General features: G+C 39.4%; 1 protein-coding gene across 2 annotated transcripts in view; it reads left to right on the forward strand.

Annotated features, from left to right (window-relative positions):
* The window catches only part of VAMP4 (vesicle associated membrane protein 4), a 41495-nt gene that overhangs the window by 13694 nt on the left and 9286 nt on the right, over positions 1–18515 (forward strand). Inside the window, exons 1-4 of one of the 2 annotated variants that reach the window (XM_040451701.1) lie at positions 242–430; positions 3402–3521; positions 10234–10280; positions 14069–14119. In XM_040451701.1, coding sequence (XP_040307635.1) covers positions 3456–3521; positions 10234–10280; positions 14069–14119 — 164 coding nt within the window. In that variant the 5' untranslated portion in view covers positions 242–430; positions 3402–3455. Of the gene's footprint in view, positions 1–241; positions 431–3401; positions 3522–10233; positions 10281–14068; positions 14120–18515 lie in introns of those variants that run through there. The other variant, XM_040451702.1, reaches the window with a different exon arrangement.

Below are 18515 nucleotides of genomic sequence, written 5' to 3' on the forward strand. Positions count from 1 at the left end.
AGGCCCAGACAATCCGAAGTAGTTCCGGGGCTGCGAACCATCCTCCTTGTTTTCTACTCGGTTTCTTTAGCCAAGGGTGATGGGCTGCGCCTAAAGCATCACCTAAAAGCCTCTTCCACCCGTCCCGGGCTTGTACAGCGCGCGCTCTGAGGGACTTCTCCCAGCTTCCTCCGCCTCCCCTGGAGGCGCTCCACTCACTCGATTCCTTCGAGCATCTCCGCCGCCTGGGCCCGCCCCCTCGCCCGGCGCCAGGCCGCGGAGCGCCGATCGGCTCGATGAGCGGGGGCGCAGCTGCGGCGGAGCGGCCGACGCCGAGTCCGCGCCCACTGTCTCCCCCTCCTCGTTTTCTTTCTGCGCTTCCCACTCCTTCCCACGCCCTCCCAGCGCTGTCGGCCCCGGAGAGCTGCCCGGAGCTCCCCGGGAGACTCAGGTACTGGCGCCGGCCCTCTCGACGGGAGGGGCTGATGTGAGGAGGAAGGAAACGGTGACGACGCCCCTGTTCCGCCGCGTCCCAACGTCCGCGTTGGGCGGCGAGACCCGCCTGGGGCGGGCGGGGGGGGGGGTCGGGGAGGGACCCCCGACTGGGGAAAGGCTGGATTCGGGCCAGGTGTGGAGGAGGACGACCTGGACGGGGGTGTGCGGGAGTGGGGGGAGAGGGGAAGAAGAATGGCAATTGAAGGGTGCTCTGGGAGATGGAACAGTGGAGGGCGTGGGAAGGGTTTGAGAAGAGTGGGAGGCACCCTGGAATGTGAGTGGGTATCTTGGGGTAGAAAGGACAAGAGTTAGGAGCAGATGTCGGAGGACGAGGCCTGGTGCGACAATTGGGGTGGGGGGGGCGGGGAACCGAGCTACTTGCTGGAGGGGATGGATTTGTTTCATTATTTAAAGTCAAGGGAGAAAGAGCGCCAACGCTGCTGTGTTTTATAACGTCCAGGTGACGTGAATCATTAGTTTGATAGTTTTTGTGAGTAACATCTCCAAGCTGTGTCCAAGTCACATATTTCGGTGAAACTGCACCAGTCAAGACTGTTGATGGAGATAAGGAAGAGGAGTCAGAAGGGAATGGAGGCGGGGAAAAGGGAAACCTCTGCCCAGATTCAAGCTTTGTGTGAAATGAAATACATAGGGGTTTTTGTTCTGTGCCTAAAGCAAAAAAGAGGCCAACGTTTACTAAACAAGTTAGAAGTGTATTACATGTAAAGACATTGAATAGAAAACTACTGCCTCTTAAAAAATATATATACACGAAATTGTAAACGTATGGTCATGACATAAGCATATGGTGATGTGACATTTTTAGAGTGAATTGTGTATTGCTGTTCCACTCTCAGTATGAAATGCATGATGAAAGCTCTCTTATTTACATATTTACCCAGACACAAATCCCTGAATTCATATGTAATGTTTGCAGGGGAAAGTGTAGGTAGAAATATATGCCTGATTTCTGAGCATTCTTTATTTCTACTAGTTATTTGACACAAATCATCAGTTGCATAGTTAATCTTGCCTGATGCTTTGCTGATGGCTTTTCTGTTGTCAGACACTTTTCTTGTCTCCGTGAGGCTGGTCCTTGGATTGTAGGACCTGATTATGGTGTTTGCTCATCATTAAACTTGTAGCTTTACTGTATATTTCATAAAGATGTAAGTCTGCCTGTTTGGGGGATATTAAAGAAGCACCTTTGTTGGGTTTAAAATATAAATAACATACAGGTATAATTAAAAGCTCAGAAAACTTGCTTCCTGTTTTTTCCTGGAGTCTGTAATATTTCTGTGTGAATGAATTATTCTGAAATCAAAGTATGAGGAATAAAATGGGCCAGATGTACATGACAGAAATATTGTGGGATGAACTCTAGAACTGTTACTTAGGTAGCAAGAATTTGATTTTTGTTACAAGTGATTAGGTTTCTGATTTAGAAGCATTTCTTATCAAAGAAAAGTGTATCAATTTGTTTTGATAGGACACTACCTTAAAATATTACTTTTATTTGGTTTATGAAACTGGACTCTGGGCTTGTATATGTTAACTAGCAAACTGATGCCTAATTAAAGATCTTAGAGGTGATTTCTTATGGAAGGGGAAAGAGGGCTGCTGGGTTGTTTATAGGGAAGTGGTCTTTCTAGAACAGAACTGTGTAACTTGATAGGCAGCTAATTGAATAAATATTAAAAGTGATCATGCATAGCCATTGGTTAATTTGGGTCTATGTGTCTGCTGTTTCAGTCGGTAGAGGGAATATTAGCTACTTTTCCTAAATTAAATTCTCTTTTAGCTTCTTAGTGCCTACTTTAAAGGCGTATCATATAGACTAAAAGAAAATACATGTAAGTCACTGAGCACAGTGCATACCACATAGTAAAAGATTCAGTACTTTAGCTAGTAGCTATTCTCACTTTTTAATCCATCTTCTAATCCAAGAAACTGAAAACTCATGTTTGCATGTCAGCTTTTTCTCCAGAAATTTTGAATAAGCTGCATACTCAAGCATTTTCTTGGAAAACCACAATGCATATTAGCATATGAAAAGCTGTGAAACTTTCTGTAGGAAAAAAAGAAATAAAACCAAAACCAAAGAAAACCAATAACAACAACCAAAAAAACCCTTCAAAACAGCATCCTGGCTCTGTTTAACACAGTATTTAATAAATATCCCTTTTCTTAGAGCCTAGTGCTGTGCTTTAGAATAGGGTGTTATAATTTACAGAATGTTTTTGCATGAATTATCTGATTGACCCTGCCAACTCCATGCAGAAGCCTAGAAATCACTATTTCACACTTGAAACGGAATCATGGTTTAATCAACTAACTAAAAATTAGAGAACTAGGAGTGTTCTGTCTTCTAATTCCAGGTTAAACTCTTAAAGCATTTAATGCCTCATTTTCTCCAAATTTCCCCCACTCCTAGGCAATCTGCTCTTTAGTTTTATAAAAACTTTCACTAGGGGCACCTGGGTAGTTCAGAAGTCGTTTTAGCTTCCGAGTCTTAATTTCGGCTCAGGTCATCATCTCTCGGTGCCTGAGATCAGGCCCCGAATTGGGCTCTGCACTGACAGCAAGGAGCTTGGGATTCCCTCTCTCTCTGTCCCTTCCCTGCTCGCACATGTGCTCCATCTCTCTCAAAATAAAAAAAAAAAAAAAAAAAAAAAATCACTGATTTCCCCCACATGTTCTCTTTCACAAGTTAACAAGTTACATCCCTTTTCTCACAGTTTTTAACTTTTTCATGTATCAAGGCCTGGCATGGAGGACAGCATCACCCAGAATGAAGCAAGTGGGAAGGCAGTGGTTGAAGTCAGAGAAGTCAAGGAGGCTCCACCATACAAGGCTTTGAACACTATTTAAGTACTTTAGCTTTCACCCTCAAGTCTCAAATACAATGACATGCATTTTCCCTTAAGGTGGCGAATACTTGTTCTGCTGGGAAACAGAGAAGTACCTCTTGAGTAAAAAATATGCCTCCCAAGTTCAAGCGCCACCTAAATGACGATGATGTCACTGGTTCTGTGAAAAGTGAAAGGGTAAGTTCAGAATCTTCAGTTTTTAAACAGATTAAAAATATGCTTTCATTCCTTTTGTAAATTGTTTTAGAAAAATCTAAATTTTATGGCTGTATTCTACTTTATATTTTTTTCTTCATAGTAAATATTTAAAAGTATATGTTCCTTAGATTGGTGATTCATTTGAATCCTGCATCCATTATTGATCAGATTATGCTCACTGCTTCTTTCTAGTCTTTCAAAGAGAATGTTAAATACACAGGATCTTATTCAGAACTCTGGGCCAAAATTGGTTGGAATTGAGAGTTTTTAAGATTTTAGTAAGGTAGTTAAGTGCATATTATATAACAGCCTTTTTAGTGTCTGGAGCAGCATCTCCAAGTCTGTTAGTATTTCTCAGAGAAATGTCTGATTAGTAAGTAAAGCTAACATCAGTTCACGCCAGGTTTTCCTCCAAATGAGTTTTGGCTCTAAACTTACAAAACCTCTTGGTTTTCAGAACTTTTTAGATTTTTGAAATTGCAGATAAAGAATTCTTGTTCTGTAACTGTCCTCGGAGTCCAGAGTAGTTTTTCTATAATGTTCAATTTCCTATTTATCCCAGAACATTCTATGCAGATGTGTATAAATCTGAATTTTGGAAGACAGCATTTGATATAAATGTTGTAGATAGGTTACTTTTAGAATAAGCACTCACTAAATATTTATTAGGGAAGGAATTAGTGGTATTCTTTTTTATCCAGCAACCTAAAGCCCTTGCTCACTTCCTGTCTCATTGCTATTCCTTCATTTACTGATTCATTTATTGACCACCTGCTATTGTGCTAAAAACTGGAGGGCCCATATAGAGCTTATAGTCTATTTGACTTTATTTTACACGTTCCTTTTTTGTACAAGCTCTGAACCTCCTATTATTCACTCTGCCCAACATCTTACAATTTAAAAGTGTCTTTTAGTATAATACAGGAAATGTGTCTTCCCTTTATCCTAACTTTCTGTAGTTTTTACTTGAAGGAGGTATAATCCACCAATAGACTAATTGCTTGTAAAATAAACTTTATATATAGACTTAAAATTATAAAATACAGAGTCTCAATCCACCACTGAGACTTGTAACTGTAACTGTTGTTGGTTGATTACTACTATGATTTATTGTAAAAATAGGGTATTGAATCAGAATTGAACAAAATTGGCTGTTTTGAATAGTTACCAGATGGTGAAATTTGATAACTGGTTCTAATAATCTATAAATTACTTTTTAAAACTTTATTTAAAGTTTTATTCCACTTGCCCATTCCACTTTTTTTAGTAACAGGTTTATTGAGATAAAATTCATATGCCATACAATTCACTCTTTTAAAGTGTGTACAACTCAATGGTTTTTAGTATATTTGCAGAATTATGCAACTATCACTGCAGTCAATTTTAGGGCATTTTCATTATTCCAGAAAGAAACCCTGTACCTTTTAGCAGTCATCCCCCATCTCTTCATCCCCTCAACCTTGCAACCACCAATCTGTAGATTTGTCTACTCTGGACATTTTATATAAATGGAATCATGCAATATGTTGTCTTTTGTAATTGGCATTTTGGACTTAAATCATAATGTTTTTGAAGTTCATCCATATTGTAGCATAGATCAGTATGCCATTCCTTTTTATTGCTGAATAATATTCCGTTATATGGATATATCACATCTGTTCATCACTTGATGGACATTTAGTTTTTTTTTTTAATATTAAGGACTTCTTGCATACTGCTTTTGACTCTCGGCTATTTGACTATTAAGAATAGCAGTGTTATAAACATTCATGTACAGGTTTTTGTGTGAACATGTTTTCAGTTCTCTTGTGTGAATACCTAGGAATGGAATTGTTGGGTATTATAGTAACTCTCTATTCACCCTTTTGAAGATTGCCCATTTTTTTTCCAGAGTGGCTGCACAATTTTTACATTCGTACCAGCAGTGTATGTGGATTCCAATTTCTCTGCATTTCTTCTACCAACCAGTTTCTCCTCACCACCAATTTTTCCTCCTAACACTTGCTATTATTATCTGCCTAGTGGGTGTAAAGCGTTATCTCATTGTGTCCTGTTCTCTTTTTTTGATAGTGTCTCACTAGCCCTTGTGTTTGTTCAATGAATGGGTGTAAAGACATTGATTTTCATGTGTGTTTCTTATAGTACAACTATAATAAATATATTTTATCATTAGTGTCATTATCTTTTAAGGCACATAAACTGTTTCATAAATATAGTGACTGTTAAACTTACTAGCTAGAATAGCATTCAAGAAATATTTGTTGGAGGAATTAATTAATGCCTCTCCCTGACTGTTACTGACTTTGAACATCTTTTCATGTGATCATTGGCCATTTCTTCTTCTGTCTGGAATTGCCTATCTCTCTCCATTGACTATTTTTCTCCCTTGCCGTCTTTTTCTTATTGTTTCCTCAGAGCTCTTGATATAATACAGATGTCAGACCTTTTCTGAAAGTATGTTGCAGATTTTTTTGCCCAATCTGTTACTTGCCAGTTAACTTTGTTTATGATAGTTTTTCATGTTTAACATTTTTATGTTATCCATTAATCTTTTTCTCTTAAACTTCTGGAGTTGTGTGTTGCTTAGGAATAATTCAACCATCTTAAGAGTTAAATACTTATTTCATATATATTCGGTTTTTGTGATTTTGTAAATAAATGCATTTTCCTTTAAGTGCTGCTATGACCCATAACCTACAGATTTTGTTCTCTAGTGTTCCCGGTGTCACTTATTTCTAAATAGTCTGTTAAATTTCCATTACATTTTAATGTGTTAATTAGAAGAGTGTTTTAAAGTTTTATTCTGTTACTTTTTTTTTTTAAGTTTCTTTACTTATTTTTGAGAGAGAGAGAGAGAGAGAGAGCATGAGTGAGGTAGATAGAGAGGGAAAGAGAATTCCAAGCAGGCTCTGTGTTCAAACACACGAACTGTGAGATCATGACCTGAGCCTAGATCAAGAGTCGGACACTTGATCGACTGAGCCACCCAGGTGCCCCTTTTGTTACCTGTTTTAATTTCCACTGCATTATGCCTGGAGAATGTGACCTATGTAATTTCTAGTTTTTGGAATTTATTAAAATTCTTTTGTGGCACATCTATTTCTTGGATATTTGAAATTAAAATTTGCTAAATATAAAGTTCTAGGTTATTGTTTGTCTTCTTAGTTTCTCTATCTCTGAAGGGTATGTTAAATCTTCCCTATGATTTTGAATGTATCCATTTCTTTCTTTATAATTTGAGCAGCTTTTGCTTTATATCTTTTGCAACTATGTTGTTATATATATAAACGTTCATTGCTGTTAAATCTTTTTGGTGGACTATGCATTTTATCATTATAAAATCTTAAATTTGATTGTTTAATGCTTTTGTCCTAAATTCATCTTTGTATTAATATTGCTAACTCTAACGTTCTTTTTGTTAGAATTTGCTGATATATTTTTTCCCACCTCTTCTTTTCTTCCTTTATTTGATAATTTGTTTTAGGTGAATTTTTTGTAAACAGATATTGGCTGGAATTTTTGAACTCCAATCACATGTAGTTCTTTTTTTTTAATAGGAGCATGTCGTAGACTCTAAGTCTAACGTTCTCTTTTGTCTAGCAAAAGAGCGAACGCAGGATTAAAACGAGAGATGGCTAATGTCCGGGAAAAAGGCAAGAGCCCCGAATAAGGGTCCTTGCCCCATATTTATTCAGATCAGAAGGCTTGCAAACGTGATGGGTGTGTATAAAGAGACAAAGAAACTAGGAACATTAACTTGTGGATGTGAGGGGGAAAGGGGGATTTTGAGGATACACAATGTTTGGGGTTTGACTCAATATAAAATAAATTCCAGGTGCCGGGCAGATGGGTAGATGGTTGCTAACAGCAGACAGGAGGCGCTGTGCCTGTTTATCTTTGCCAGCCTAGGAGATGAGACAGGTAGGGGGAATAACCTCAGGGTTAATAAGCCACCTTGGGCTGCTTTGCCTGCAGTGCAGTGGTCCAAAGTCCAATTCACCAATTTACCTGCCCTGGCCCTATTCTATGAAAGCAGCTTTCTGCTGTAGTCTAAACTTGGGGTGCTTTCACCCTGAATATCTAATCTTGTTATTCCTGTGTATTGGGCACCTTTGCGCTGATTCTATTTCAGGCCTTTGCCTCTCTCTATATATTTTTGGGGGTTCAGCACCCCTCCCTATTTTGGGGTGCCTTTGCACCTCCCTATTCTTGGAGTGCCAATCTGGTTATCCAAACTCAGGTGTGAGCATTTTATGACTTTGTGTTTCTTTGTGCCTCCTTAACCCATTGGTGTAGGCCCAGGGAATTCCTAAGCTTATCCACCACGGGAGCATTCATACCATTCACATTTGTTACAACAACTAACGTATTTGGGCTTTTTCTGTGCTAGCCAGTCCCTCTGATGCCGGTGAATGCCCTTCCCCCTGATCTTTGGTTGGCCCTTTGTTATCATTTGGATCTCTGCTTAAGTTTCACTTCTTGAGAGTGATTTTCCATGACAACCTAATCTCATTTAGTCACCCTGTCACTTTCAATCCTATCTCTGTTTCAGTTCTCTGCGTAGCATTTGTTTTTGTTTTTTTTTTAAACATTTATTTTACTTTTAGAGAGACAGACAGAGTATGAGCAGGGTAGAGGCAGAGAGGGGGAGACAGAATCTGAAGCAGGCTCCAGGCTCTGAGCTGTCTGCACAGAGCCTGATGTGGGGCTCGAACCCATGAACCGTGAGATCGTGACCTGAGCTGAAGTCGGACACTTAACCGATTGAGCCACCCAGGCGCCCCTCTGCATAGCATTTGTTACCATCGAATATTTTTCTGTGAGAGCTCAGACTTTGTCTTGTTCAAAGCTGTCTTGGTACCTGGAACAGTGCCTGACACATAGAAGATGCTCAGACATATATGTTAAAAAAATATTGAATACATCCTATTTTCATTTTTTCTCTCTGTGATATGTTATATATCATTATGCATAGATCATTATATTTATATTTCCTCTTTTTCCTGACTTCTTTGGCAGATTGATTGTTTTTCCTCATCTCCCCGGCCTCAGTATCACTAGGCAGTTTAAAAGTATCCTTCCTTTCTCCCTTTGTATCTCTCTTTTTTGTTATTAACTTCATATTTTAACAGTGATGTTTAAATCTGTTTTCTCTGTCAACATACCAAACACCACGTCCCTTCCATTGTTTTACTTCCTCATTCTGGCCCACTTTCCCTGCCTCCACTTGTCTCCCCAGCAGGTGCGACTGTTATGTTACTTACTTGCTTCACTCTTCCGCTCCCAGCTTCTAGGTTTTGTTAGAATGGTTTGGGGCTCTTTTAAAGTTTCTCCTTATGTTATACCTTTTCTTTTTCAGTAGCTATAAGTAGTTCACAATCACATTACCGTATTTATTCAAAACTGACCACATTTTATTAGGTTCATTGATTTTATCGATCTCTGTCTTAGAATCTTTGCCCTGATTTAATTGGGTTTTGTTGTTGTTTGGGCTGGTGCAATTCCTTGAGTAATTTTCTCAGAAAAGGCAATAGGTGGTGTATTTGTTTCCTATTGCTGTTGTAACAAATTACCACAAACTCAAAACAACACAAATCTATTATCTTCTAGTTCTGGTGACCAGAAGTCCAAAGTGGGTCTTCCTGGGCTAAAATCAAGGCTCTGGCCAGGCTGTGTTCCTTCTGGAAGCTGTAAGGGAGGGTCTGTTTCCTTGTCTTTCCCAGCTTCTAGAAGCTTCCCGTCATCTTTGGCTCATGCTCCTTCCACTGTCTTTAAAGGCAGCAGTATAACATCTTCTATTCCGTCTCTCTCCCCGCTCGTCTGTCCCTCTTTCCTCTCTCTCCCTCCCTCTTTTAAGAACTCTTGGGATTATGTTGGGCCCACATGAATAATCCTTATTGATCTTCCCACCTCAAGACCCGTAACTCAGTCGCACCTGCAGAGGCCCTCTTAGTATGTGAGGAAACAGTCACGGTTTCCGGTTTCTGTCTTGGGGAGCTATTATTCTGTGTACAAGCTGTGTACTATTGAAGTTCTTCCATGCGGGAAAGTCTGGTTGCTGCTCTTCATTAGGCTCCTCTTGGAACTTTATATCTTCCCCTTTTGGGGAGAGGGTGAGATCATCTTCATTTTAAGGGAAATAGTTGCATCTTATAGAGTAAAAGTATAAAGTGGTTTTTGTTTGGAAGTTCACATATGTGTCGAAGGTTATTTGTGAACTGTGAAGGCAGTAGGTGGACTGTGCCGATTCTTAAACCCCTTGTGTCTCAGCTCCAAACCTGTCCTCTATACCCTTCTGTCTGATGCTAGAGTTGGACTCAGCAACTGCACTTCTCCTTTGCCGCGTGGCTTCCTATTAGGTTCTGCCAGTGGAGAGAGACTGGAAGGCGGGGAAGGAGACGGGACTTAATGTCTTCCTGACTGCCTACAGTTCCTCAGTTCCCTGCTGGTTTCAGTGACCTTTCTACTGTGTTGTCAGTGATAGGATTCTGGTACTGTAAGCATTTTCTTCGGAAAGTTGGCAAATGTGGTTCTTTCAGCTTACGATAACCACTCTTCCCTCTGTCTGGAAGCTTAGAGTTAAGAAATTTCACCAGAATAGAGCTCCTTTCATTACTCCTCCCTGACAGTTTGCAAGATGTCTGAATCTGAAAACTCACGTCTTTTTTTTTTTCCCCTCTTTTTTTGACAGAGAAATCTTTTGGAAGATGATTCAGATGAAGAAGAAGACTTTTTTCTGTAAGTTTTTTTTTAAATAGATTTATTGGAGTATAATTAACATCCAGTAAAATGCATGTAGAGTATATAATATGAGTTTTGGTGCATGTACTATACGCCTGTGAAATTATCACCAAAATCAAGTAATGAACATGACCATCATCTCTGAAATTTCCTCATACCCTTTGTAATCTGTCACTTTCCCAATCCCCAGGCAACCACTGGTCTACTTTCTATCACTGTAGTTTGTGTTTTCTAGAATTTTTTAAATGGTATCCCACAGTATGCCTTTTTTTTCCTGGTATCATTCCCTTTGCATAATTATTTTGAGATTTATCCACGCTATCCCATGTATCGATAGTTTATTTCTGAGAAGTATTCTATTGTGTGAATATACTGTAGTTCATTCATCCATTCACTTATTGATGGATATTTGTGGTGTTTATAAGTTTTAGCTATTGTGAATAAAGCTACTGTAAACGTCTATGTGCAAGTTTTTGTGTGGATTGATGCTTTCAGTTCTCTTGGGAAAATACTTAGGAGTTAGTCAAGTGGCCGGTATATATTTACAGCTGTTTTCCAAAGTGATGCACCATTTTATATTCCCACCAGCATCGTATAAGAGTTCTAGTTGCTCTAAATCCTCGTCAGTACTATATATGGTCAGTTTTTAAATTTTAGTCATTCTTGCAGATGTGTAGTGGTATCTCACTATCGTTTCAATTTGCATTTCCCTAATGACAAGTTATGTTGGACCTCTTTTTTGTGTATTTGTCATCCCCATATCTTGGATTAAGTACATGTTAAAATCTTTTGTCCAGGTCTAAATTTGTCTTTTTATGTAGTTGTTTATGTATTCGGGATACAAGTTCTTTGTCAGATGTGTTTTACAGACATTTACTTTTCATCTGGTGACTTAATTTTTTCATTTTCATGACAGTATCTTTTGAAGATCAAAGTGTTGATTTTGATGAAATCAATTTATTACATTTTTTATTGTTTTTGCTTATTTAAGAGATCTTTGCCAAACCCACGTTTACTAAGATTTTCTCCTATGTTTTCTTCTTCTTTATTTTAATTTTTTTAAAGTTTGTTTTGAGAGAGAGAGTATGCATGAAAATGGGAGGGACAAAGAGAGAAGGAGAGAGAGAATCCGAAGCAGGCTCCGTGCTGTCAGCACAGAGTCCAGTGCGGGGCTTGATCCCACCAGCCATGAGATTGAGACCTGAGCCAAAACCAAGAGTCGGATGCTTAAATGACTGAGCCACCCAGGCATCCCCTCCTATGTTTTCTTCTAGGAATTTTCTAGTTTTGGCTTTCACATTTAGCTCTATAATCTGTTTCAAGTAAATTTTTATGTATGGTTGAGGTAAGGGTGAAAGATAATTATTATTTTTTTTTCTTTTATTTTTTTTGGCATATGGCTATCCATCCAGCTGATGAAAAGATTATCCTTTTCCCATTGAATTGCCTTGATACTTTGTCAGTTATTTGATCTGATCAGTCATCTACAGTTATAATTAGAAAGGGCTGTCATCATATAGGCCTAAGTTGTATTTGCAAAGGCAGGAAGGAGGACATATGTGGCAGGAGTTTTCTCTAGAGATTGGTGTAGGCAGATGTGCCCCCTCCCCCCCCCCAAACATTTGCCTCACTCTTTGTTATAATTTTGTAAGATTTTTGTAGAGGCTTTTCCCCTACATAAAAACATTTTATAAAAATAACTGACAGCCATGAAGCAGTGAACAACATAGGAAACAAATCCATTAATAGGAAATAGTATCGTTTTGGCAAGGTCAGATGATGTGGGAAGATACCTCCTACATGTGACAAGATTTCCCAAGAGTCACAAAGCTAATTGCCACAGTGGCAGATATGGTAAAAAGCCTTAGAGCTAGAGCACTAGCTACCCGTCAGAAAGGACCTCGTATTGAAAAGGCCTTGTATTGAAAAGGTTACATAGGGGCGCCTGGGTGGCGCAGTCGGTTAAGTGTCCGACTTCAGCCAGGTCGCGATCTCGCGGTCCGTGGGTTCGAGCCCCGCGTCGGGCTCTGGGCTGATGGCTCGGAGCCTGGACCCTGTTTCAGATTCTGTGTCTCCCTCTCTCTCTGCCCCTCCCCCGTTCATGCTCTGTCTCTCTCTGTCCCAAAAATAAATAAATAAACGTTGAAAAAAAAATTAAAAAAAAAAAATAAATAAAATTAAAAAAAAAGAAAAGGTTACATAAATGGTTCTCTCAATGTCAGTGAGATACCTTGTGAGAAACACTAATTCTTCAGACCTGCAACGTACCCCTGGAAGTCCACTCCCAATAATGTACCTTTTGCAGAGGGCCTGACAAGCAGCTAGCACACTTGCTCAAAATACAGCTTCCACACACTGTGGGTCTGTTTGGGTGTTGAAGAGGAGACAAACCAAATAAATTTTTAAAAAAGAAATCAAAATCCAGGTTTATCACCCAGCAGTTTATCAACACCCAGCAATATTCTCAAGAGCCAAAAGATGGAGCAACCTAAATGTCCATCAGCAGGTGAATGGATAAGCAAAGTGCGGTGTATGGATATAGTAGAATATTAGTCTTAAAAAGGAAGGAAGTTCTGGGGCGTCTGGGTGGCTCAGTCAGTTAATTGTCTGACTTGATTTTGGTTCGGGTCATGATCTCACATTTCTTGAGATCAAGTCCCACATCAGGCTCTGTGCACAGTGCACAGAGCCTGCCTGGGATTCTCTCTCTCCCCCTCTCTCTCTGCCCCTCCCCTGCTCACACACACACACACACTCTCTCTCTCTCTCTCTCTCTTTCTCTCTCTTTCCAAATATTTAAAAAAAAGGGGGGGGTAGGAAATTCTGACATATGTTTACAACATGGATGAATCTCCAAGAACCTATGCTAAGTGAAAGAAGCTGTTCACAAAAGGGTAAATTTTATATGATTCCACTTATATGAAGTACCTAGAGTAGACCAATTCATGGAGACACAAAGCAGGATGGAGATTGCCAGGGGCTAGGAGGAGGAGGAATGGGGAGTTAGTGATTAATTGGTAGAGATCTTTTTCTTTTCTTTTTTGTAATTTTTTTTTCTAAGTAAGCGCTATGCCTAACATGGGGCTCAAACTCCCAACCCTGAGATCAAGAGTCGTATGCTCCACCAACTGAGGCAGTCTCCCCAATTCTATTTTTTTTAAGTTTTATAATTTATACCTTATTCTCAATCATCAGAGGAATGCTAATTAAAATGGATTATCCACAAGTTTTTATTTCCCCAATATTAAAATGGATTGGTTGAAATGATACAACACTTGACTAACAAATAACAGTTTGAGAAATGTTGGTATTTTCATAGACCTGAATTTCCCGTTAGCTTTGTTGATAAATTTAAGATGAGCAACAAAAAAGAGTGTTTTGAATGGATTTTTTTCTGTATCCATTTTTGATAATCAGCATTTATTATAACCTAATTCAAAGGTGAATTTACTTTTTCTGTCTATAACTGATCAGAAAGCTATTCATAGTCACTGGCACTCTTGTTACGATGTTTCAGAGTTTAGTGATTACAACAACCTGTGTGTAACTTAAGGTTATATAAACTCTATTTTCTCTGAAAGTTTTAACATTCAGAAGAATGAGGTTAGTTGTGGCCAGTGAAGTGCAGATGTGATTACACATCACGTTCCAGCAATACCAGTTATGTGTGGTTCCTTGGGGTAAATTACTGGTCCGTGTTTAGAATTAAGCCTGATTGTGTGTATGTGTTTTCTATTTTTTATTTTAATGCTCTCATTAATATGTGCTTGGTATTTTGTTTTCAGAAGGGGACCATCTGGACCAAGATTTGGACCTAGAAATGATAAAATTAAGCAGTAAGTTCCCGAGATACTCATTTGTTTAAGTGATTTTATCGTATTTCTGTGTGGACCCAGGGTTGGCAAACTACAGCCTAGGAGCCAAATCTGGTTACTGCCTGTTTTTCTAAATAAAGTTTTATCGGAACACAGCCATGCCTATTTTCTTATTGCCAGTGGCTGCTTTCAAACTACCATGGCAGATTTGAGTAGCTGTGACAAAGACCTTATGGCCCACAGAATCTAAAATACCTATTGTCTGTCTGGCCCTTTACAGAAAAAACTTTGCTGAGCCCAGATGTAGACTGACTATAACTACAGGATTGTAAAAATCCAGTAACTTTCTATTTTCACAAAGCTACCTCTGAATCATAGCTAAGGAAATCTGGTGCCTGTTTGTTGGTTTTCTTAACTTGATTACTTTATGTCAGATGCATTTATTTAGCATAATCTCAAGGTCAGTTTTGGTTTAAATCTGTGCTTGAGTCCCATTTTCAGAATAATAGATGTAATATCATAGGTTTGGTTTTTGAAAGTGCAGTTGTTTTTTATATCCCTCCAGAATGTTGTCATATCTATTACTTATTCTAATACATATATTGATCTAAGTTTTATGGGTAATTAATTTTCCGTTTAAATCTTTATATATGTTGGTGGTGGTGGGTGATGGGTAATGCGGTAGTAAATGTATCTAATGTTAGAAGGATCTGAGTCCTGACAAGAAGGGAGACAGAATGGGCAGAGCAGTGAAACAGCTTTGGAAACAGACTAAGTTTTGAATGCTAACTATGGACGGTAAACTAAATGGATTCAGGATCTCAGGAGGGATAGCCACTGCTCTAGTTCAGGCTATAGTTGGCACATAGTGGGAAGGGTGCTGTGATAGGAAATCAAGTTACTGTTAAGATACTTGGGCTTTAGTCAGGTAGCCGTTGGTATGAAGAAAAAAATATCCATACTTCACCTAATCCTAGCTAATGGATTCTGAAATCAGAACCAAGGTTCCAACAAACTGAGTTCTGGACAGGACGTTTTCATTTTCTCTTACTGTCTGGCAGATTGCCCTGAACTTAACAGTCTAAAACAATACGTATTTATCATCTCACGTTTTCCATGGGTCAGGAGTTCAGTCACTGCTTAGGTGGGCTGTCTGCACAGGGTCTCACAAGCCTGAAATCAAGGTTTTGCCAGGGCTGTGATCCATTTACTGACTGAGCTCAGGTAGTATTGACAGAATTCTTTTCCTTACAGTTGGAGAACCCATGATACTTGCTCCTTCAAGGCCAGCAGAAGAGTCTGCTGCTCCAAGTCTCTGTTGGCCAGTAAAGATACAAAGGACTGCTTAGATTCAGGCAGTCCATAACATGTAGGCAGTAAAAGGAAGAATTGCTAGACTCTCTGGGTTCTCGGACACACCAAAAATGATGATTCCAAAACAAAAGGGGCCGCATGGCTGTAATAGGAGTTGTAGGGTACCCTGTTACAGAGGAGCCAGTTCTGCACTGTAGCTCGGCGGTTTCATAGTCGGCAGATACGCCCTGCAGAAAGCCTCATACATCATCAGAACCTGGGAGGTGGTAAGAAATGGTCTGTGGACAGTCTTCTAGGGAGATGAGTGGCAGATGGCTTCAAAATGAGTGGGAGACGGCTTCATTCATCTTCTCATGTCCTGGGAGGGTTACAAAACATTCAGGGTCATCAGGATGCCATGGCAGAGCTGTTCCTCTACACTGAGCCAGAGTGACTTCTGTTCCACCCACATAGTTCTCATACCTAAGCTGCTCTAGAGAAAAGGACTCCACTGATGACACACTTGTTTTTTGTCCTGCCCATATGCTTGCTTTCTCTCTGATATCCTTCTGCAGAGTGAGCCTAGTACTGAGTATGGCCTATTGAGTCTTCTGAATATGATTTTCCAGCCGAACCCCAAACCACTGCTGGTTGTACCAAATGGGCATTGCAAACAAAGCATATGTCTATGTGAACAAGTGCCAGGCACACACACATGAATATGTTTATGTACATATTAATTAGCACAGTATCTTTGGTGATCACAGAATTTTAGAAAAGTAAGGAAGTGTTGAGTAAGTATAATGGTTCTCACTCTAGAGCTAAAATCTTGCCAGACTTAAAAGGTGGTCAGTCATCTAAACCTTGTGGGCACAGACTCATGGATGCTTATTTAACCAGGGCATGACTCCATGTGTGTGCCCAGAATGCCCCAAGATGGCAGAGCACAATCTACCACACAGCTTGCCCATGGACAGATACCTGGCATTAGTTGAGTAACCAAAATTGTTAGCGCTGTTAGCGCTGGTGAGTTCTTTAAGCTGTTATCACCATGTAATTTATAACATTTTAATACAGGGTGTTTCTTGACCTCATGGATCAGCAACATTATTACTTTGTTTGAATTCGATTGGCATGTTGCCACCAGATTATTTTCACAAAAAAATATTCAAGTGTTTGAGGGAAGATTTTTTTCTGGTTAGATTTAAAGTAATCACATGCCTGTATAAAATGTATGATTCTCCTTGGAATGTTTTCTTTGCTTTTAAGTTAAATAATAGCTTTATAAATGCAACTCTAATGGATTACAGTCATTCTCTGTTCTGGGCAGGGAATTTCCTAACTATAGTCTTGGTCCAATCAGTTTAACTTTATAAAAAGGCCCCCAAGGAATGTTCCATGATGTAACAGCACTATAGTTGCAAAAATGCAGCATAACTTTAAACCTTCTTTTGTCAACAGTACCTTAAAAAGCCACAAGATGGGGGTGTTAACTGTAAAAATAAATACTTTCTTTATAAAATAAGGGAAAAGTGTTTGTTGCTGAGCACTTTTCTCTTCTTAATGGAAGAACACTGACAGTAAGCACAGGCTAAGGGTTAGGCATTGTGCTAAGCGTTTAAACACTATTACATCTAATTCTCACACGTGAGAGACGATCATGTGGGAAAATATGAGGCTCCAAGAGGTTTGTGACAGACTCCACAACACTGCAGCTTCCCTGTTGATGATTAGAATAGGGACGTTTCAGGAATACAAGTTGTGTCAGACTCTAAGGATGACTTAAGTCAACGTTGAAATACCTTTTCCTTTCTGCATGTTTTATCCTTTCTTGGGTATGTTCTCTCTTGTGTCCTCTCTTCTACCATCCGACTCTCCTTTAACTGGGAATGATATAAATCTCCACACCCTCCTATACAAACTTGCTTTTCCTCCGAGTTCTTAATTTTTTCTTTCAGTTAATGCTTATCATCTACGGACGCTCAGTTGCTCAAATTATAAATCTAGAAGTCCTGCACCCTTTTCTTGCCCCAGCTTCTTCATCAATGTCCAGTGAATCACTTGATACTTGAAATATCCCCTCCTCTTACCTAGAACTTTCCTACCATCAACCACTTTCATTACTCTGTCCAATTCGTACTTCTCCCCTCAAAACTCAGTACCAGGATCTCGACGCCATCTCTCTCTGATCCAGGCTGAATTCATCTAGGCTGCATGACTGGTACCATGGGCTTCCTTCCATTGTGGCACTTAATACATGGTAGTATAATCATGGATACCAGTTTTCCCCAGTAGACTGTAATCTTTCTAAAGACTGGACTTAAAACCTTCACACTGGTGTCCTCAATAAATAGTATCATAATAATTCCTTAATAAATGTTTTTTGAATGAATGAGATATTTCATTCAGATCCGAAAATACTTGTTGAATGCCTACTGGGCGCATTTCACATGACCTAGGAAATAAAAGGACAAGTGGGACAGTCTCTGCTTTGAAGGCATTTGAAGTGTAACGATGAGGATAGGATCAACATAAAATACAAATAGAACCCAGTACTGTAACTGCTGTGAAAATGTAAAAGGTAATTGCAAAATATGTTATTGCTTGTTTTTAAAAAATTACCCTTTATATTAAAACAAATAGATAATTTTCTCTTCTATGGAAGTTGTGTTCTGGGCATGAGAACATCTTAAAATACAGAAACCCAATTGTGAGATTGTCCAATATTAAATAAGGGTTTTATGGTAGCTGGATTGAGTGTTATACCAGTGGATGGTGAACTTTATTTTGCTTTAGAATCGTGTAGTGTATTAAATGTCTGTAGGAGCCATCATCTGATCATGTGTAGGGCTGCAGCACATGTTGTCCATTCCTACCCTGCAGAACCGCCTTACTTTAGGCTATTGTCATCTCCTGCAAATGTTGAAAATAGCTACCTGGGTATTTCAAAACTAGTCGTTGATGAACAATAGCTGTGTTTCTGTTACAGTTGTCATAGTGAAATGGAGACCTCCAGGGGCGCCTGGGTGGCTCAGTCGGTTGAGCGTCCAACTTTGGCTAAGGTCATGACCTCACAGTTCGGTTGAGCATCCAACTTTGGCTAAGGTCATGACCTCACAGTTCG

This window comes from Herpailurus yagouaroundi, unplaced genomic scaffold (assembly GCF_014898765.1).
Source record: "Herpailurus yagouaroundi ecotype Mexico unplaced genomic scaffold, PumYag 205, whole genome shotgun sequence".
NCBI lineage: Eukaryota > Metazoa > Chordata > Mammalia > Carnivora > Felidae > Herpailurus > Herpailurus yagouaroundi.